We start from the raw sequence: 23,027 nt of genomic DNA on the forward strand, positions 1-23,027 counted from the left end.
ATTAATCAAAGACGCTGAAGAAGACAACGACGATGCTTGATCCATAGAACAAAAAACAATTTTTGTAATAAATAAATTTTTATGCCATATCCATTATATCCATGATTGTCTTGTGTAATAAAGTATAATCATTATGTCGTTTTTTATTTTTAATACTGCCATCTTTTTTGATATAAATTGTCGACCAAAAGATTTTATTTGTTGTTATTCTGAACAAAACTGAAAATTTAAACACAGTAGATATTTCAAAAACATTGGAAACGTTGAAACAAAAAAATGCCTAGGTTGTTCGTGACTCAATTTAATCATTTTTAAAACTAATAAAAATACGAAAAACTATACTAATTTATTATTGTTCACAATTGTCCTATAAAATTTTTTTAGTTAAGTCATTCGAAAAAAGCAAAAATATGCATCGTACATTTTTGCACTTTGAAATATTATTTAACTAACAACTCGTAACTATGCATAACAAATTGTATGTTAACTTTAATGTATTAAAAAAACATTGCAATAAATAAATAATTTATATGTAAAAAATTAAAAATCTTATCGGTGAATATTTTATAAGTATTACAATTATTTAATGCTTATTCTTCAATGCTTGTTGTGTAGTGATCCCAGTCGTAAGTAAAATTGAATTTGTAAGTCCATCTCCACTTTTGAAATCTATCGTTTGTGTTGCATGGAAGTAACTGTGGCATTTGTTTGCCATAATGAATAGGGAAAATGTTTGTAACTTGCGTGGCGCACAATCTTTCGACTGGTTTATCAGCACCCTCCTGTACATCGACGTACATCATACCTTCAACTTCGCTGTGCCGCGCCACATCCCAATTTTCTTTAGGGTAAAAGTCTAAACTTGTACATTCACCCAGTCTTAAGAGTTTCGTAGTGTTATCAATACGTACACATCTATTGCGATAAATTAATCTTTTATCAGTGTCTATATGAAATAAATTTTTTGGCAATAGACGATGGAAAAAACAAAATGACGTTAACCCAACGTATTTTTTAGAAGTAATGTAAAAGCACAGTTCGGACATCAAATTAAATACTTCACCATAGTAAACGGCATTCATAGGAGGTGTAGGTACTTCAGGAATTATATTTTCCATAAACCATTTAAACGACTTACATTTTAAATTCTTTTTCATTATTTTTCTTTTCTCTAAAGATGTTTTTTCTTCAACAGTAAATGAAACATGTTTGGTTGGCCAACTGTTTGTTGAAGCTAAAAAAAATTTTTTCCAGTCATCCATCCAAACCTCAGCAAGTCTCATCTGATTTTTTTGCACAATTTTTTCTCGATGGCCATCAAATGAGTAGGCAAACGGCTTGAATGTATGAGCTACTCGGGAACACGGGTGATTTAAAACCTGCCGCAGTTTTTAATAATTAATTAGCTTAAAAACTCAATAAATTAATTTTAATGCAAATAATTTTAGCACACAAAGCTGTAAATTTGTTCTTTCTTGAACGAATTTTTAAAAGTATTTTAATAGCAAATCGTCTTACTTCTCCACCGCACATCCAGCCTCTAAACCCCAATTCAATGTTTTCTGCTCCCCAAATTTGCATGTCATCATCAAAACCACCGATTGAAAAAAAAAAATCTTTTCTTATGGCAAATGCACATCCGACAAGAGTAGGAGTTCTGTGAGCTACAAATTCATGCTGAAACATTACCCTCCTTGCTTCGTGCTGTGGCATTTCCATCCACACGTACCTTCATCAAATAATTTTGTGCATATGTTGTGTATGCGTTTGTGTGTGTGTGTATGGCAGTGTGGGATATTACTTACCGGCGGAACGTGCAATATAATATAAAATATTAATGAACGATTTATCTAATAAACTCAGTTACCTTAAATCCCAACTAAATCCACCTCGTGGAACGGGTCCAGCATTTCCAATGTATTCTAAAGTGAACTGTTCTATTTGATCGACGTGTGGCTGTATAACGACTTTTGGATTTTTCAAAATTTCGTGAAGTAACGGTTCCGCCCATTGTACGTTACTCTCTGTGTGAGCATCCTGGAACATTAGCACATCTGCCGTAGCTATCTTGGCCCCTGTCAAACGAGCCCTGATTAGACCTTCTCTTTTGCTCATTCTTATCAAATGAACTTTACGATCCAAAAGTTTGATGTACTTTTCAAGTGGTTCGTGGAGATCTTCGTTTTGACTGTGATCGTCTACAATTATTACCTAAATTTTTACAATTTTTTTCGTAACAACAAGATTATTTTAATTTTTTAACAAATTAAAAGCCAATTATAATATATATTTATATATATATATATAGAAAAGAAAATATCACTCAAGTAAAAATTATTTTTAAAATTTTGAGCAGAAAGGTTACCAAAGTTCAGTCAATAACCCAACAAGCATGTTTTATTCGTGATGTATTTTTACGCTCTTGACATTTTAAAACTTGGTCACCTAGTTAGCTCTGTCGGTTGATGTTTCGATGTCTCGCGCTGCTATTAAGAGATGGCACGGTTCGAAAACTGTCTGTCCGAAACTCAAAGACCATCATACGCGTATGATGCGGTGCTTGGCCGTGCATACATAATGTGGGGCACGAAAGTTTAATTCATAAGTATAGAATAACATGAAAGAATAATAAATAAAATAAATAATAATTATATATCTGCGTTATAATAAATAAAAATAATTGGAATTTTTTTTATTTCATTTTCGCATTCTCATATAAATAACTAAGAGCCTGAGGCATAGTCAAAGGAGGGGTTTTGGGGCTAAAGCATTTTCCTCAATAAAAATTTTAGCCAGGGTTAAGCTTAAAATGAATAAATTGTCAACTTATAGTTGATTGGAAACTATTGATTTTTCAAGAGAAACACCAATTTTCATTTTTAAAAATTTGTCAAAAATGTAGGATAATATAAAAAAAGTCTACAACTTTTTGTAAAATTTAAAGTTCCACTCCACAACAAAAAATTTCTAACTACTTCCAACGTAATTTAGTTTTAACATATTCAGTTTCAACTCAATTGATAAATATACCTTGTTAACAAGATCTATTTGCAAAAATTTCAAAAATAGGATACAAAAAATTATTTTGCCTTAAACTTTTTTTGTGACGTAGTTATCATTCTTTGAAATAATAAAAGTTATCTTCTAAAATGTTTAAACAAACAATTAACATTTCACAAACCTCTTTAAGTAATGTTGCTGGAGTCCTCATAAGAACACTATGGACCGTTCTCAATAGCATGGACAACGCGTCATTGTAGAACGGTATGACCACCGAAACAGAGGGTAGTTTAGAAATATCATAGTGACGTGGACATTTTTGCGGTCTTGTGTCTTTTATGTTTCGTTCCAATGGCGTTTGTTCACTTAGAGTAACGTTTATATTGTAAGTGCGATCAGCTGGTCTTTTAGGGTTTAGGAAAATAATTTTTTGCAATTTCCGTAATTTTTCTAGCCTCAGTGTTTCAATAAAATTTTCTTTTTTCATGTCAAGAGATTCTTTAAAAGCGTCCCATTGTTGTATTTTAGACAAATACAAATTCGTTAAAGCTGTCGTGAATATGAACACCAAAACTATATCGACGAGAACTTTATATATTCTAGTAGATTTTTTTTCTTCGGACATGATACCTGAAAAATATATTAAAATAAATTTTGTATGTATTTTAAAAAGTGACGTGGTCTGTGAAAAATTTGACAAAACATCTGAAAATGCAAAAAACGATTAAAACACTACTAAATCGTTATACGTGTCTTGACAACATGTGCTATTATAAATAGTGTAGTGTACTTTAATTCATACATTTATTTAATAATCACAGCTGTGCATTGTTTTCTATTGTTATCAATCTCAATAAAAGTAAAGAACGAAATCAATTCGTGTATGCTGTAAAATGAATATCCGAAATAAAAACATTGTTAAAAATATTTAATTTTTGTTTCAACTTTCTGAAACTGATAAGTTTAAAGACTTTAATATTTACTGAAACCTTGAAAAACCCATTTGTTGTCCCATCGCGTTATAATCATTGAGTAATTTTAGTACATTTTCGAATTCACTTTTTTGATATATTTAAGTGTGTTTGATTATAATGAATCAACTTTCTATTTTATGAAACTATATATAAACTCATATTTATTAATCATGTATATAAATAAAAAATTCCAAACTTATATGTATTTCTATGCATAAAATTACAAAATATCCACAAATTTCAATAACGAAGCTTTCAAAAACAGTGGCGTGTTCTTATTTTTGTATATTTTCAATTCACGCATTTGAATAAATTTCAAGACTGCCGTCTGTATTTTAAATCAAAACCACGTCTCCTGGTATTCAAAAAGTTATGCAATTATGCTATTTATAATATTAAGAAGAAATACATATCGTCCTAGATTTGTTGAACAAAGTTCGAAAGATGGTGAACCGCAGGTTGTGATATGCAACTCAGTGCTCAACCATTTATCATTATGTGAAACCATGGAATTAAATTACATGAATTGGATTATGTTACTTTTGTTCGGACCCTGACCGGCAACCGTTTGCATTTTATTTTACTTTTCACAATTTTAAATGACTAACAAAAGGTTTCTCGCATAGATTATAATAAATATCAATGTCATTGAATTACATTGAATTTAAGATTACATAGTGAATTCTGTTTTTGCATATAGTAAAGTGTTTAACATTTACTGAATGAGAAGGGAAGAAAACGAGTGACCAGTGGCGGGGCGGATCCAGAGGAGATGCGAAGATACATGATGAACGAAGACCATGAAAAAAGATAATTCTATTCTCAGTTGTGGATCTTGAATTTTTGTGGAAATATGATTTTAAAACTGTAATTGAAGACCTTTTTTCTAATTCTCCGAATTAACGGTTATTCCTCTTTTGTTTGTTTTGGTGGGAGGTGATGATTTTCAAAATTCTTCGTTAATGACCTTTTTTGCTAATTTACTTAATTACTATATACACAGAATATTCAATATTTTTCTCTTTCATGGTCTGGTGGGAGGATGTATCCCCTAACCCCTCCCTGGATCTGTCACTGTCTGTCAAAATTCCATGTGTATACGCATCTTAATAAACATTGAATTTTATGTAATAAAATGCCTAATACCAAATACCTAATACAAAAAACGCCAATTGTTACGTTCATACCAAGGTTTATTTTTTATGTTGTTTTGTACAAAAAGCAAAAGTAACTAACAATATTTTGACTCCAGCTAATATTTAAAACTATTTTATTTGTTGTTCAAAGGTTTTTCAAATAGAAAATCATTAACAAGCTGAAAACTTTAAAGTATTATTGAAAAGTATTCTTAAAAAGGGAACACCAAAGATATTGCGATTTTTGAAATTTAAAGTATTCCTATGTCGTTGGATTATTTTCAGCGTCGTTTTAGTCAAGTCGCACGTCGTACACAAAGATTTCGTCTTGTTTACGTTAAAGATCGGATGGCTTTGAGAGTGGACGGCGGTGACATCTATTTCAAAAATGTTCCCGTCATATCAAAAGACGCAATTTATTTTCTCGACTCTATAAGTTAGTACATTTAATAATTTAGTTATTTTACTACTAAAAGGGCACGACTATCCAATTCGTTCTTTGGGGCTGGTACTTGGGTTAATCTCGGAGACTGCAAAGTGGTTTTTCCAGCAATATTTATTTATAGTCAACAGATTAAACATTAAAAAAAAACACAAGCTCCTCCCACGGTACAACTAAAAGTTAAACTAAATAATAGCAAAGTGGTAAGCTTGTGAAAAGGCCAAATTCCGAAAACATGTTTTAGAATTACAAAAACTAAAAAAATCAAAATTGTAAAGTTTACAATTTTACAAAGTTTACAATGTAAACCAATTTTGACTAGAATAACAACAAAACCTCAAAAAAGTTATAAAAATATGAAACATTACAAAATGTGTAACAAAATTTTAAAAGTATCTGTTGAAATACTGTAAATCATGGATATGGGTTCGTGGCTCCAACTGGAGTTCACACAAATGGCATAGAAAATTTTTGGAAATGTGCCAAAGATAAATTTAAACAGATGCATAGCACTTGAGCTTATCCGTATATATTATGTTGTATGAATGATTCTTTTTTTTGTCATACGTTTTTCATTCATGTTTTTCAATTTTAAATTCAATAACATTTAACAAATAGAAATTTTTTAAAAAACCGTTTATTTCCTTTTAATTTTTACTTCATAATCTTTTTTATTATTGACGTTCTGTTAAGTTATGCTGAAATAAATTACCTTTTTATTTTATGTTTACTCTACTTCCAGAGCTTTCACATTATATTTTCACATTCAAGAGTCACTTGATTTTCTGTAAAAAGGTAATAAATAAACTGAAATCACACATGCTTCTAAAAATGTACGAAGCTGCCAATAAAAAATTTAAGCCGAGCAATTACCAGCTGTCATTATTGATTACTTTTTATATTTACAGTTTAAAAGTTAACTTGGCTTTATACTACCTTCAGAGTGTACATGGCATACCACATCAATATTCATATGTGACGTGGTTGTCTTTCTTTACATTTACAGAAACACATGATTCAATTCAAATTTTTATGTTAAGTATATAAATTAAATTTTTAATGATATGAATGGTTTTTTTTATTGACAATTTCACAGTTTAACGAAAATGGTTAAAAGTAAAATAAATATTTTTAAACTCAGAGAAATAGCAGGGTTAAGGTAAAGTTTTAGGTTTTAATCATATATTTAGAATACCTATACAGTTCCTCAAACACATCAGCTTACATTTTCAGTGCGCTTTAGAGTCTGGTCTCTTTAGTTTCCAAGTACAATTATTTTTCAAACTTATCAAGTTTTACAATTTTTACATTTTTATAGTGTATTGATAAAAATTTATTCATTTTTTAAAGATTTTAATTATTTTTTAATTTATTTATTTTATGCATATTTAGTATCTTCTTTCTGGAGTGCATATAACTGAGCTGATTTGAGATTGTTGTACTTGACAGGCACCTCCTGGTTTTAATACATTGAATTCACTTTTAAACTGTTAATATATATATATATATCTATATACATTTAAAATTTTTAATAGTATCAAAACTATTTGAAATTTTTCTACTTGTATCATTTACAACAAGATTAATAAGCATAAGAAAAATACCTTAGACCAGAGGTAGGTAAACTATCTTGAGGGTCACATTGAATTATATAGGTATATATATATATATACCAATAATTCTTTTGAAGTTTTTTCATCTGGCAGTACTTGACAACTTATTTGAAGATAAAGTCAAATATTTATATATGAATACACATCTAGATATATGAATATATAAGCATTTGAATATCCATACAGATTTGTGAAGTTCAACAACCAAGGATTCTTTAAAATATTGGGTAGACAATATATAGAATAATTTGGTTTTTGAATTGTAGAAAATTATCATTATTGTTAATGAAAAAAGCTGTGTGGTGTCATTGCTTTGTTGGCATTAATATTGTGTGTTAATTTCGCATGACGTTGATTCCTTTGTCATGGTACTTTGCTGTTAAGGTGAATGCGGTAAGATATTTTGTAGTATGTTGAAAATATGTTGAGAGTTTTGTGAGATTGTCAAGTTCTTTGTTAACCCTCAATTGGTACTTAAAATCTTACGTTCTTAGTACTTGGGTCGCATTTTCACCCCCATTTATTTTTTCTATATAAATCAATTCTAACAAATTTAATTATTTTTAAAATATAGTTAGTACTTGGGTCGCATTTTCACCCCCATTTATTTTTTCTATATAAATCAATTCTAACAAATTTAATTATTTTTAAAATATAGTTAATATACTTTTTCAACTTTTTCAAATAAAAAATATATATTTAGCATTTTATATGCATTGAAACAACGCACTAAACGCGGTTACGGTGGTACAGAGAGACTCTCACATACTTGATATAACATACTCGATATAAGTATGATTTTAATTCTAGTACGAATATAATGAAATGTCGAAACAGACCACATGCAAATGTTGTTCAATGTTTTTTTTAAACTATATATTTAAATAAGACAAACACTGTTCAGACAGTATTTTTGAGCTGTTTATAGATTCAGACAGTATTTTTGAGCTGTTTATAGAATATGCTGAACAAGTGGGCCTAGAGCACATTTCACAGAAGTTTCGTATTATTATAACCGTTGGTATGATATGATAAAATTGCGCTATATTATTTATTATTTGATTATGTCGTAAATATGAATTATGTGGTTACTTGGATTAGTTTATTGTCTCTATTACTGTTGGCTTTCAAATAAACGTTCAACAGAGTTTTTGTTTGAAGCAGATGTGTTCATTTATCCGAAATCTTGAACCTACGGAATAACGAACACTGGTGTTGGAAATATAGAGATCTTTGATGTTATAACATCGGTGATGGTAATTACGAGAGTCAAGGGTTACATATTTGATAGATTGAAATTATCTGCAATAGAGAATACTGGCCTAGAAAAACTCCTTACAATTAGCCTGAGGAAAGAACTTCGACAACGAAACCTCGACTCGAAAGAAGTGGAGGAAGACCTGGTAAGCCACCTAAGATAGAAAATAAAAAAGAAGAAATTTTTACTTACCTGATCCTGACCAGCAATCAAAAGACATCAAAACGGAAATAAACCAGTAATCAAAAGGCTTTGAAACAAACTAAATAACATATATGACGGAATAAACGAGAAGATAGAACCTCAAACATGTGATTTCAAATAAAAATTAAAAAAATGGATTGATAAAATCTATCATCAAGTTGACGAGTTAAACCAGAAAATTGATCAGAAAACGGAGGACTTGAAGGCACTTGGTCTCAAGGAGACAGATGCAATGGATAGATCGGCTTGGAGACAGAAACTGATGAAAGGAATAAAAATGTCCGACCCATAACGGATGGAGACTATTAACGAGGATTGATTGATTGATTGATGTCGTTCCATCAACCAAGTCAAAGCTACTTTACAATATTTTTTATGAGATTTTTTTATTATTTTAAATTCACGCTCAATTTTTTTCATCTTAATGATTTAAAAAATTAAATAAATTAACTAACATAAATAGAAATTAAAATTTATAAAGATAAAAAAAGCTGAATTGCTGACCGAAAAAATAGTTTTTTCCTTTTTATTCATTTATATATTAATTAAAAAACATTCTACATATAGTATGTTCAAATTGGTGATGATTGATGCTAATTGTGATGATGGGTACATAAACACTTTCTAAAATGCTCACATTGATAATGCTCCAATGATTAGGTTACTCTTGTAATAATTCATTCAGATATGGATTCTTTGAATGCTATATTTGGTGTTGATAACTTGGTCTGCATGTCAGGCTCAGGTTCCGACCATGTTCAGATTGGAACCTTCACTAACAGCATCTCAATTAACCAGAAATCAATTAGACCCCTTCTCAAAGTTAGTTTAGTTTCAACATTTATGTTTGTATCAATCGTATTTTTAATACGAATTTTTTCGTCTTATTCATATTGCTTTATATTGCTATTATAAATATATTTATTAAAAAATGTCGAATGTATTGAAGTTAGTTGGTGTTTTAATATTAATAATAAAGTTTCAAAATAAATTGATTGCTGATAAATTTTTCTAAATATTTCAATAAAGGATTTTAATTCAAAAAAATTAACAAAACCAATTTATTAGTGTCAAATAAGGCTTAAATTGTATTGAACAGATAAGCCACAATGTAGAGTACAAAATTAACGACGTGAATTTTTCAAAGAACATCATTTCAAACCACACTACGCAGGGAAGGACAATTGAGCAACATTATGGAAGTAAAATCGAAGTCGGTTTTTGTATATTATGCTGAAAGAATTTGCAAAACTTTTTATAAACACTTCCTTGTTTGCATTCAATTCAACGATAAAATTAAATTTTTCGGACATGTTGTTCACATGCGTAGACGTTTTTGCGAATGTATGTTCAACAATTAAAAGGATAATTAAATATTACCGTGTTAGTTTGTATACCTGCTTAATTTCCCACTGCAGGCCAATTATTTTTCAATAAAAGATGTCAACATTGTCAGTGATGAAGATGAACTGGCGTTTAATTATTTGTATGTTATTGACGGGGTGAGTCATTGATACCATCGTTTTTTATCTAAATGTTGCTTAAGTGAATTTTTTCATTAATTTGTCAATTGTGATCGAGACTCAGCCATTTGTGATGATTTCTATCCACCACGGGATCGTATAATACGAACTGATCCTTTTCGCTTTGTAGGATAAATGTACCAATCATTTCTACTTTCATTTTTTTAAATGGATGCAGCAGCATGTTATATCAACGACGATATAGTAAAAAGTAAGTCAATGAAGTGATGATAACGGGAATATAAAAACTCACAAATAAGTACGCAAGTGAAATCAACATTAAAAAAACCCAAATACAGATCTTATAGTGAACCCAAATGTATATTCACATTTCTTTATACAAAACAGAATGCAAAGAATGTTAAGAGACATAGGTTTATGAGTTTCTGAGAAAATTTTAATCAGAATCATTTTCAACAAGAGGATTGGAAAGGAAAATAAGATGTGTTTTTTTCTATGTGGATTCTTGACTCCTGAACAGACTTATTTTAGATGAACTTTATCAGAAAGAAAAGCACATCAATATCACGTGTGTATTGCTGTGATCTATCACTCGTTTATTCAATCGTTAAAATCGTTAGAATACAGCACAATAACTAATCCACAGGTAAATCACGGAATAAAACCAATCGTCAGTAATTAAGCTTCCATCGTCGGATGTTTCTTGGCCGTAAATCCTCAATATTTGCTTTTCGGAACGCAAGATTATCGTAATTCACTCGCAGACCGCGTGTGGAATTCTTTGCGATAGACTTTTCCTTTGGCGTTATCGCTAATTTGCTTGCAGTACGCACACAAAATATTTCTGCGATATTTCTTTCTCTGCTTGAAACTTCTTCTGACCTCTTCTTAATTCTCGTTCTTCTTTTTTTCGTATTTTCTCCCTGTGTCTTTGTCTCTGTGTGTCTGCTTTGGCGTTGTTTATATAGCCACCGATCTGTTTGTAAATGTGTCACATGTCACAATTTTAATTATTTACGCCTTCTAATTAATTTACAAGCGGTTCATGCAATTTCTAACTATTAGTTCTTATCTCGATCTCACGTCTGTAACGATATCCTTGTCCTTGCTGGCCAAGATATCTGCATTCTTACTTGCAGCTTGTTCTTATGCAATTAATTCTTGGCTGTTACTCCTTATAATTTACTGCCATTTTCAAAAAATTTTTACTTTTTTATTTGTAGTATGCTTTTCTTTTAAATTGCTGTTTCAACTGTATCGTTCTTTTTCTCTGCTAATTTAATTTGTATTCTTCTTCAATACTCCAACTTGTAATTTCTTCCTCCTCACTTCTGCTTATGATGTGTATTATACATTATATAATAATAATAATAACATTATTATTATTATTATTATGTTTGTACATTGATAATGAACCAGAAGTTACAAAGTGAGGCATCATTTAGGCTTGATCAGGCTTCTTGCAAGGGGTTCATTGGTGAAGGTTTCAAAATTGTTTTTATCTTGCTTTTTTATCTTTTTTTCATATTTAACCTTTATTATTTATTTATCAAATTCCCATGTATAAACATGAAAGCTAAACTTACTGAGCTGGTTGAATATAATAATAACATTATTATTATTATTATAAATTAAAAATAGAAAATAAATGTATTCAAATCCCAGCTGGTTTTGTTTTTGTCATTTTTAATTATTGTTGTAGAACGCCTTTGCAATAGCTGATTGATAGCTACACTGTTAATCAAAAGAATTTCAAAAATTAGTTGACGTCTGGGGGCAAGAATTTTCAACAAAAAGTTTATTACCGGGGATGGGAGATTGCACAAATTTTTTTTTTGGAAAATTTTTTCCATGTTCAGTAGGGAAGCCAACTTTTCCCGTAGTGACAATTTTTCCTTCAAAAACACTCTTTTGTTAAAACAACCATTTTTATTAACTATTAATACAAATAACGCTTCAACTGCTCCGGCATCAACTTTATTCAACTTCAAAACATTTTTAACTAATACCAGTAATAGTTTCGTCAACCCGCAATAGAAGGAACTACTCCGAACAATGTTCCTCTGCCAATCATCGTAATTTCATCAACATACTAAAATTACCTCATGTTACTGTCCGTCTACATTTTGAATGCCACTAATATTTTCAAGCCAAAAACTACTGAACACATAAGATGTGATGCGTTTTGTCTTCATCCTTTGTCATCATTATCACTGAGTCGTAGCTCAGGTCCAATCACTCCGATAAATTTATTGTTATCGATGGCTACACACACTTCAGTAAAGATTTTTCAGACAAGCGTCGAGAAGGTGGTGTCTTTATCTACGTCAGTCAGGTCATCCATCTCATATTCATAGCGTCTCATTTCACGCTCTCAATGTCTCAAATGCATAATTGATTGTGAATCATATTTCATCTATCATTCATCTAAACATCCATCATACGAAAGCTCCTCTTATTGGATTACATCAAATTTTCCAGAAATGAAGTTTCAATATCAGAACATTTCTCCGGCTCATAAACTGGTAAAAACTAATTAAGTTCATTTTGTTTCTTCTGGATACTTCGAACATTGGCAAGGGCAAAAGGAAGGTGTCCATTTGTTATTTTGACGAAAGGACTTACCATTACTAGATTAGTAGTTGTTCGTTTTGATAAGACGCATCTCCTGCCTTGAGATAAGCCAGGCCAGTCCGCCTTTTAGAAAGATCAGGATCGATGAAATTTTTTTGGTAGTTGGTGATGATCGAAAAATTAATTCAGATGAAGTTATTACGTCTTCAGCCGTTGTAGAGTTGTCTAGGGTTACACAAATCTTTGGATGACCAAAGCGGCGGGTTTTTACAATTTGCTGTTTAACAGTTAAATTAGTTTCCAAAAAGGAAGAACCTGACTGAAGTTCTAATTTTGATATGATCTCTTTCTTTTTTTCCTGTTCTATCGTCCACAAAGCTTTCGTCATAGTTTCCAGCGTTTTAATGTTGTTGAGTTTCATTACCTGCTGCTGGCATCCAATAACAGTGGTGCCGAGTGTTGTCATAGTTGTATGATGTTCGCTCATGCAGTCAGTTACTGCATCTGACATTACTTCGACCACTCGTTGCTTAGTGCTTCCATTCTAATGACTTTTGTCTCAAACGGCTTACTCATTAGACTTTCTGAATAAGCAAGTTTTACGTAAGTTTTTGTTAGACAATGATTTTAGTTAAATTAGACTAGTCAGACTTCTCCAGTAATTTTCTAGGCTTGTTATTAGAGAGCGTAATGACCTTTTCCAGATTATCATTAGACCTTTCTAGAATCTTTTTGAGGTATTCAAGTAGATTTTCATTAGTTCGGTCTAAAAATTTTGAAACTCTCAACTTGAAATTTTCGGGAAGAGCAAATATAAACCATTTTTACTGAAATAATTACGAATTTATAAAATTGGAAAGCGAAAATTCGAAATTCAAGATGTATCAATGCAAATCAATGCATTTTTTGCGCGTATTCATATACGCTGTTTGTTTTTGTCGTTGAAGTCTCTGAAGCAAGCGCACAAAAGAACTTTAACCTTTAATTGACCTTTAACTTTTAATTAACTTCAACAACATCTTCAACTTTAATCACATCACCAGCAACAACACTCAACCAGTTGTTTCAAATAATAATGTCAATAGCGTCATCAACAATTTTAATAACAATGATAACAGTGATAATAACAGTAAAAATAATAATGATAAGAATAATAATGTTAACACTAACACTAAAGTTAATTTCTAATACTTCATCGACCTATTTTACTACATCAACCTCCAATATTTATTATCCATCATCAAACATCACGATAAGATCACCAGATTCTCTATTCATCAGCCCATACATTTAATTTTTCTTTCGTCAAAAAAATGAGCTCATTAGATTAGGGAGCATCAATAAAGCCGCAGCAATAACTGATCAGATCAAAAATGTTGTTACATTCAACGTAAAAACATTCATAAACAGATAGCGTTGAAGCAAAGCCATGTGGGTTTGGTCAATAGCTTCAGAGGCTCTGAAAAATCATCCAACTTCATCTTCAGCTACTCAATCAATCAATCAATCTTCGTTTAGCGTCCAAAGACCCAGTTTTTCGAGGTAGGACGTTGTTTTCTTTGCCATCAATTTTTTAGCGCCAACTTAGACGATCAGTTGTATCCATTTTATTTAAATTTAGAGCTTTCATGTTTTGTTCCAGTTTGGTTGTCATTGGCCATGTTTCTGCACCATATAACAACACTGGACGTATCACGTAAAGTCTTGATCGTAAAGGTAATGAAATGTCACGCCGCATCAATATAGAGGCAAGGAGATGCCATATATTCCAAGCTGCACGTATGCGTGTTCGAACGGCAGCTTTAGCTATTCCAGTACAATCCAGAACATCCCCTAGATATTGAAACGATGGGACTTTCTCCACCTTAATGGCTTCAAAAACATTGCTATTTTGTTTTTGTTGTTGTGGATTGATGCAAGCAGGGCAAACAAAATTGGACACTGTATATAAAGTACCAATTATTTTTGAACAACGTTTGTGACCCCACTGGTTACATTGCTGACACTTGATTGAATTGTTACCTACACCAGCTTTACAAACTGAACAGGGCCATCGTCCAGTAGCTGTGGATTGGATGGGTTCACCAGTGTTCGTTGCTTTGGTTTTGCTGATGTTGACTTTGAATCCATGATCGGAGAGTCTGGTGTTCCAATCTTCAAACATCTGTGCTGCATTCTGCTCAGACGAGGCTGTTAAAACGATATCATCAGCATATATTAGATTCCAAATGTCACCAGTGCGTATCGGTTTTGTGATTTCTTCCATCACAGTTATAAATAATAGTGGACTGAGAATCGAGCCTTGGTGAACTTTAACGCCGATGTCAAATGCATCTGTATTTCCAACCGTTGTGTTGACGAAGTCTTAGTATTTGTATACATTTCCATCACAAGTCGAACAAGATATTCTGGAATGAGTTGTCGACGTAGACTCCACTTGATTGCTTCACGGGGAACTCGATCAAATTCTTTTTCATGGTCTACAAAAATAGCTACTCAACACATCAATGCTAACATGCTCAACACTTATTTGCTTCTATTTCAACCGACCCGTTCTACAAAACTCTACTAAAAAATCAACCGCTACTAATCATCATTATCAATTTCAGAAGTTTAAACCACTCACAGTTTTTTTTACATGATAGCGAGGGCCTATCCATATGGTCTTCCTCCCTGTTTTCTGCAAATCATCGCATCATTCATCTACAACATCTTAAGTTTACTCTTCAGTCAATCATTTCTTCACAATGGAAATTGCAGAATTCATCCTATTACTAAAACAAAACATCCATCACCTGTAGATTTCTCGTTCACGCTTTCTTGAAAAATTCATTGTTAGGTCATTTACATATACATGTTTTAATCATCCTTCAATAAAACTTCTACCACTAATACCCATTTTTTGCGTTACATGTTCATATACGTTCGCCATCATCTTTTTCATCTGTACAATAACATCTTTTCTTTAAAATAATAGTCATGCTCATCTTGTCGCTGTTGACTTTTCTAAATAACTCTATACTCTGAACCATTTCTCTATTCTAATAAGTTCGCTCCTCTTCCGGGCAACATCTTCAATATTGTTATAGATTTTCTTTCTAATAAGAGTCATTCTATTTTTTCTTTTCACAACTATCATCAACCTTATCAATTAATTCTAATGTGGTTCAACGATTTGTCATTGGATTCTCAACTTTCATCATTAACGTTTCCGTTCGTAAAACTCACCATAACTCTGATAAAATCATTAAATATGTTGACGACCATGGACCATCATTAAAAATCATTATTTAATTGTTTATTTAATCATTCATTCATTTATCCTTTCTTTTTTTTATACTTTATTTATTTATTTGCTTATTTATTTATTTAATTATTCGTTTATTTATTTAAAACAGTTGTTTTCATCATCGTTTTAACGTCCGTGCTTCCGCGCTTGCACGGGTTGGACGGTTTCCAAGGATGCAACTCCTCCATACATCGCGGTCTTGTGCATCTTCCTTTCTTAACTTCATCTTTCTCATATCATCTGCCAAACACTTCTTCTAAGTTTTTCCTCCTCTTCCTCTACCCTTCTCCCCGTCAACTATCACATGTCTACGTGCTGACACCCAGTCATCTTCCTCTCTCCGTTCCACGTGTCCAAACCATCTCAATCTACCCTGTCTCACCCTAGCACACACATTTATTGTATTTAACTTTTGTCGGAGTTCTTCACTCGTTGTCCTGTCCCTCACTGTTACGCCACAATCCACCTAATCATCATTTTTTCTGCCCTTTCCATACGCTGCATATCTCTCGCTCTCATAGCCCATGTATCACTGTCATGCATCATCACACGTTGAACATACGTACTGTATATTTTTCCTTTTACCTTTAAAAAAGCACCTCTTGCTGTCAGAATCAGAACTAGTTCTCGGAACTTAGCCCAAGCACACCGCACTCTAGCTCTCAATGCCTCCTCAGCTCCACCTCCAGATCCTATCATATCTCCCAGATAACAAAACTTCACACATTCCACCTTCCCTTTACAATCTATTTTTATCTCATCTCTTTTCTTATTTTCTTTTGTTCCCCTTCATCAACACATCTTTTACACCAATTTTATACTGCCAGTCAGTCCACTGTATCTCTTATGCACCCATTTCTTACAAGCACTACAGATTATTGAGTTTGGTCCAACACTCGTCTTGCACACCGCACACGGCCACTTTTCAGAATTCATTACTTGTCCAGTCCTTACTTTACAACACATAACTTTTGTTTTATTCATGTTAACCCTTAGCCCTTTTGTTTCATTGCATCTTTCCAACACTTAATCTTCACCACCAACTCTTTTTCAGAATCTGCAATCAGACACAAATCATCCGCATAGAGCAGCTCCCATGGCAAGCCCACGCCCAATTATATTATTTATTTGGTCCCACAAAATAAAAGTACATTAACCAACAGCGATTTGTTAAATTCATGTTGTTGCTACCTATTGTAATTATCTCATGGGAATTTGTACGATTTATGTGATAACTTATCTGAATTTTCACATGATCTACTTCCTCTTTTTACTTCCCTGCTATCATAACCAAATCTAGATTAACGTACTTTATAGTAGAACCTTTTATAATATACTTTTTTTATATTTTTTTATTTAAAAATTGTGCAACCAAAAACGTTATTAAAGGTTTTTATGTTATATCAAATGAATTACGAAAATTTTATACAAGGAAACTTTAAAGAAAATGATGGCTTTATCAATAATCATTTCTGTAATTGACAATAACCAAAATTCAATCTGTGTGCTCTCCAGTTATCGCTGACATTTATGTACTTTTTTTTAGATTTTACGTAGATTTTAGTATTGAATCAGTCTGTAAAGATGAATTAAATTTCGGAAAGTTATTCCGTTACAAAAGTTTATATATTGCTGATTGTTTTGCCAACTTGACTATCAAGACATTCTTGCACAACAATTGATTAATAACATTCACCTCCATCGAAGTAAAGTTGTGGTTTCTGATATTTTAAACCACTTCTTAATATAAAATTCTAACGATAAATAATTCTTAATGAAAAAATTGACCATGTTAATGTAAATTGATTGTCCTCATATGAAAATTATATTATTTATTTGACGTATTCAAAATAATGAAAAGCGTATCTAAAAATGTAAACCTGTAGTCAGCGTCGTCAACAATAGTCAGTGTTGTGAACTTCTGAAAAGTATCGGTGATGTTAATAGCCAGCTATATCTTTTTCAAAGTATCGATACCAATGCTGATACAAATCTGTAAACTATTACCAATGCTTATATTTATAGCGATACTTTGACACTAATTGTAATGCCTAATGATGCTAATACCTACAAACCAAAGAAACAAATGCTTGCCCATTTATTTAAATTTTTGAGTCACTGAGTGTTACTAAAAGTGAAAATAATAATATATAATTTATACGGCGCTTTATTATAGCGTCGAGGATGCTCAAACAGTTTTAAATTCTTGAAAAATGGCTAAAATTAATTATTTAATTTTTAGATTAATAATTAAATAAAATAATAAATTGAAATGTATTGCCTATATATTTTTATGAACTAAGATATAAATAATACTGGGGTCGGAATGTTATGCGTTCATTATATCTTGATATAATTTTGGGTAACAGCCCTTACCCCACTCATTAACCATGAGTTTGTTATGCAGAAACGGTTCATCAACAGTTTGTATAATTTACACTTTGGGCCACTCGTTAAGTAATTGTCTTTAATCTCGATATATTAAAAAAAATTATCTTTTTGTTTTTCATAAATTTTTAAACTGTCTCTTTATTGTTTTCAATTCAAATATACAATATACAGAGACTCAGATTTTATAACAATCTAAAATTTGCAATAATGCATTCAATGCAATTTTAAAATATTTTGAAAAATATTTTGAACCGCCAAAACAATTTGTCTAATCGATTGATTTAATTGGATTAGATTTATTTTTTAAGCTTCTGGTAAGATGTCTAACGTTATAGTAACTGCTTTCTTTTTTTATACTTTTTTTTATTTTCTTCTTTTTAGTTAAGCTTTTCAAACGTCTACAGTTGACAAGATTTAGTTTATTTTGAATGAAACGTTTTTCGTCTAATTTATAAGTTTTTTCCTATTGAACAATGCTTGTTAATACGGTTTTGCATATCAAATGTTCCATTCAGTAGAGTATCAATTCCAACAAAAACCATTCACACAATTTTCTACATAGCGCATGTCAGCGATTGTTTCTTCAGTTTGCCTCACGTTCCTTAGATTGATTTATCTATAAATAGTGCTATATAAAATAAAATAAATAAAAGCTAAACAAGTACGATTTATTTACTTGTACTTTGTTTAGCTTTTTATTAATTTTGTTTCACAGCAGTCCTATTTAAACGATAATTTTATGAAACTGTTTTATCTGATTTGTTGTTCAATTTGATGGACATAATATTCAAGTAATTTTCATTCCCTAAACAGAAAATCCGAAACAAACTTCGAAGTCATTTCAAAAAATTTAAGTAGTTCGAATTTTGTGTTTTTTGAAATAACATATATTGTTGCATATAAATCTGAACATTAGGCATGAGAATAGTCCTTTTGAAACTGTTTGCAAAAGCTGGAGGTGTGCCAAAAAATGAATTGATGTTTCTCGAATTGGATGCCAGCAACAAAATTGTTCATTGCTCCTATGTAAGATATCCAACCTTATTCGTTCATATATTTCTATTAATTTTTTCTGTTTTAAGTTATGATTATATCAAAAATGTTAAGTCTTTATCATTTGAGATGACGCAACACCAACGAATTTTCACCTGTGTCATCGTTTCTGGAGTATTTTTATAAAGCTTTAAATATATTTTTAAGCCAATTCAGATAATCTTTCATTTCATTGACTGATGGAAATACAGACAGATTATTATAAATTTGCATGACAAGATTCATATTGTTTCATAGATCGTAATGAAAGTGAACCATAAATTATAATAGACGTGAACGTGATTCATAAATTAATGTAGGTATTCTAAGTTATAAATTCTAGGTAGGTATTCTAAGTATATGTAGACTCTTGAAGGAGCCATAAACGAATTGAGAGAGGAATTGATCTCTCTTCCAAAAAAAATAGAGAATTTTTCACTCGGATGTTTAGAACGGCTGGAAGTCAATGGGAGAGCCTCCATGACAGCGATAGAGAAGGGTGAGCAGGCACTGATGAGATATTCAGATGTAGTCGGAAAAAGTGGATGTACTTGCAACTGATGTGAAACAGATGCTGCAGTCATACATGGATAGGGCAGCTGAAATGGAGACAAACAGTAATGTGCTAACAACGGATGTAAAATTATGCAAAAAACATCTTGTATACATCAGCAAAAATTGAATTAAATAATGACAAAGAGAGAAGAAAAAATAACATAATCATATACAATTTTGAGGAGAAAGATAATCATATACAATTTTGAGGAGAAAGAAAATAATCCTAGAGTATCTGTTGGTTAGGGTGTCCCAAAAATATGAAGTTTTAAAATATTGATGTCTCACTCCATTAAATATGTCTGTATGGTAACAGTAATTTACCTGCAAAATTTTAGCCCATTTGGACAATGTTTAGAGGTCCCCAAAAATTAGGTCAAAAATGATTGAAAAACAAGATTTTATTGAATTTCAGTCTGCTTGAGTATTAATTAATGCAAATAATTCAAATTTTCGCTAGCAGTTCACGATTATATTCTGCAAAGTTTTTCCTATGCTGTTCAACTACTTGAAGCAAAAATTGTTTCTGCTCTGCGTCTTTGGCGATTGTTTCATTGAAACGCTACTCCCCGTTCTGCAGAGTCATTGGTGCAAACCAGATTCCTTACAAACACTGCTTGGAAAACTTGGAAACTTTTCAACAAGTACATCAAGAAAACTGGCATCAATATTGGATGTTTCAAAAAATGTTTTAGACGCACGCAAATTGTCAAAACTTTGTGGTAGTGTTTTCATCAGATGTGGGCCTCGATCTGCTTGTATTGTGCGGACAAGATCAGTCTTTTCTTTGTCAGACAGGAGAGATGAAAAAAGAGCAAGAGTTGCCAATTCTGGACTCACGTACCAAGAATGACGCAGCATCATTTTTAATCCAGTCGAACCAAGAATTGCATCGTCGTAGTCATGCAAACGCTGTATCAACAAAATATCATTCACAGGTGCATCAGCAGTGAGCCTGCATGAAAACCATGACTGAAGATAAACACAAATGATAAACCGATTCAAACGTTGAATACCTTGTAATTCTCGAGCTGTTAAGTTAAAAATGGTTTTATTTACGGTGAATAATAGTTCAATTTTTAATGCGTAGATGGCTTTTGCCACCCATTGTGCCCTGTGCAGTGCACCAGGTTTGCGAATGGCTACATCAACCTGCAGTCCAGTTATTTGTGCAGCAAGAAGTAGAAACTCTAAATAGTCATCTCGTGAATGTCTGACCTCAAGTTGACATTTGATGAATGCTTTAATTGCATCTGAAACAATTATCAAAGAGGTTGATCTGGCTTCTGGTGTGTGATTCATTTCTGTCCATTTTTCACGAAACCTTTTGAAGAATAAAATTTCTGGTCCAGTGGATGGTCCAAGACAAACATTGAATACATCGGCAAGCAGCACTTCAAACTTATGATGACGGCAAGCCATCCATAATAAATTACGTCCCATGGCTTTTTTTAGAAGAGTGCAAGCTCCATTGAGTTTTCCAGTATTGGAAGCTGTCGTGTCAAAGCACATGCCAATAGCCATTGATTCACACTTTCAAGATTTTATATGTTCATGAACTGCATCAGCAGCTGCTCGTCCTAATCCAGATGCTAACTTTGGAACTCCAAGAAGTTTTGTAGTGCCATCAACAAGTGATGAGAGCAGGACAGGCAACCAATCTACGTTGACCACACCAGTAACATAGCGAGTTGACTGGTTAAAAATATACATTTTTTGCATTCTCTAATAAAGATTATCATTCTACAGGTAATTGTTAATAATATTTTAAACTCTAATTAATGTCAGCAGTGAGATAATTAAACTAGTTTGCATTTCTAGCTTTATTTCACTCATTTTGTTTATTGTTTAAGATTATTGATATGGATTTTGAATTAAATCGATAGTAAAATTTTAAAAGCACTTGGGGGACCTCTCAAACTTGTTCAAATGAGCTGTAATTTCACCGATTTAATTATTGTATTCAAGAGACACTTTTCAGATGGTGAGACATCAACTATTTAAAAAAAAAAATCCGTGCATTTCTGGGACACCCTACTGTTGGTGGGCTGTTAAAAGAGATTGCTGGCATTGATCTTGAGACGGATGTAATTGAGGTATCCAGAATGGGCAGGAGGTCTAAGGAAAATAGGATCAGACCGGTTCTAGTGAAATTTACTAATGCAAATGCCAAAAACTTGCTGTTTGCATACTGTTTTAGACTGAAAAATTCTGCAAGTTTCGGCAGGGTCATAATTAATCGTGATCTGTCTGAAGAAGATAGAGCCATCAACAAGAGGATAATTGAAGGTAAAAGAAGGGAAATTGCTATTAAAGACACACACACACGTTTAGACGGCATTTTCCCCGAGATCGGGGGTTGCCGCTTGGCTACATATAATGAAACCGAAATACCCCTCGACTCCATCCACATCTGTCACTCGCCTCAGTATCACGCAACCCCGCTTTCACCCTGTCTTTCTCCACCTGCTCTCTCCATCCCAATCGCGGACGACCCCTCCCTACCACTCCTTCAACCTCGAACTCCAACGCTCGCCTAATCCCGACCCTTTCATCCCTTCTCAACACATGTCCATACCACCGCAATCTCGATCTCCTTATCAATGTCACAATGTCCTCATTCAGTCCCATCATTGACATCAGCTCTGTACTACTCCTCCTATCCTTCACTTTAACCCCACACATCATCCTCACCATAGCTCTTTCAGCCCTCTGCAGTACACTTTCCTCCTCTCTCCTCAACACCCAAGTTTCACCACCATATATCATCGCTGCTCTCACACATGCTTTATATATCCTCCCTTTCATCTTCACTGACCATTTCTTTCCACACAATACCCCACCCAGTTCCCTAAATTTCATCCATCCCACACGAACTCTAGCCGTAACTGCGCTCAAACATCCTCCATCCGCATTCAGCTTATCCCCTAAGTAAACAAAGCTTTCCACTCTTTCAATACCATCACTCAACCCCGTCCTTGCGTCCGTCCTATTAATCACACCATGACACATTTCTTACATTTGAACGTGCCTTCCACCTTTTTCAGTGCCCCCCTCACACCACTACATCTCTTA

At 32.4% G+C, this 23,027-nt stretch overlaps 4 protein-coding genes across 4 annotated transcripts; 1 reads left to right on the top strand and 3 right to left on the bottom strand.

The window, feature by feature from the left end:
* Window positions 1-590: 590 nt before the first annotated feature.
* On the bottom strand, window positions 591-3,487 carry HELRODRAFT_85110 (hypothetical protein; the record flags this gene model as incomplete). Its single annotated transcript, XM_009025657.1, has 4 exons — window positions 591-1,379; window positions 1,519-1,729; window positions 1,868-2,211; window positions 3,182-3,487. 4 exons carry the CDS (start codon window positions 3,485-3,487, stop codon window positions 591-593), a joined length of 1,650 nt encoding a protein of 549 aa, XP_009023905.1.
* Window positions 3,488-8,418: 4,931 nt separating this feature from the next.
* Window positions 8,419-10,355, top strand: HELRODRAFT_177488 (hypothetical protein; the record flags this gene model as incomplete). The annotated part of the gene is made up of 5 exons (XM_009025683.1): window positions 8,419-8,568; window positions 9,288-9,449; window positions 9,727-9,840; window positions 10,046-10,129; window positions 10,329-10,355. The coding sequence occupies 5 exons, from the start codon at window positions 8,419-8,421 to the stop codon at window positions 10,353-10,355; spliced, it is 537 nt and encodes a 178-aa protein (XP_009023931.1).
* A 567-nt stretch (window positions 10,356-10,922) lies between these two features.
* HELRODRAFT_177489 (hypothetical protein) lies at window positions 10,923-13,196 on the bottom strand (the record flags this gene model as incomplete). Its single annotated transcript, XM_009025684.1, has 5 exons — window positions 10,923-11,087; window positions 11,698-11,701; window positions 11,984-12,174; window positions 12,737-12,808; window positions 12,888-13,196. The coding sequence occupies 5 exons, from the start codon at window positions 13,194-13,196 to the stop codon at window positions 10,923-10,925; spliced, it is 741 nt and encodes a 246-aa protein (XP_009023932.1).
* Window positions 13,197-20,534: 7,338 nt separating this feature from the next.
* HELRODRAFT_177490 (hypothetical protein) lies at window positions 20,535-21,476 on the bottom strand (the record flags this gene model as incomplete). Its single annotated transcript, XM_009025685.1, has 1 exon — window positions 20,535-21,476. One exon carries the CDS (start codon window positions 21,474-21,476, stop codon window positions 20,535-20,537), a length of 942 nt encoding a protein of 313 aa, XP_009023933.1.
* Window positions 21,477-23,027: the final 1,551 nt, after the last annotated feature.

Source organism: Helobdella robusta (genome assembly GCF_000326865.2).
Source record: "Helobdella robusta unplaced genomic scaffold HELROscaffold_43, whole genome shotgun sequence".
Taxonomy (NCBI): domain Eukaryota; kingdom Metazoa; phylum Annelida; class Clitellata; order Rhynchobdellida; family Glossiphoniidae; genus Helobdella; species Helobdella robusta.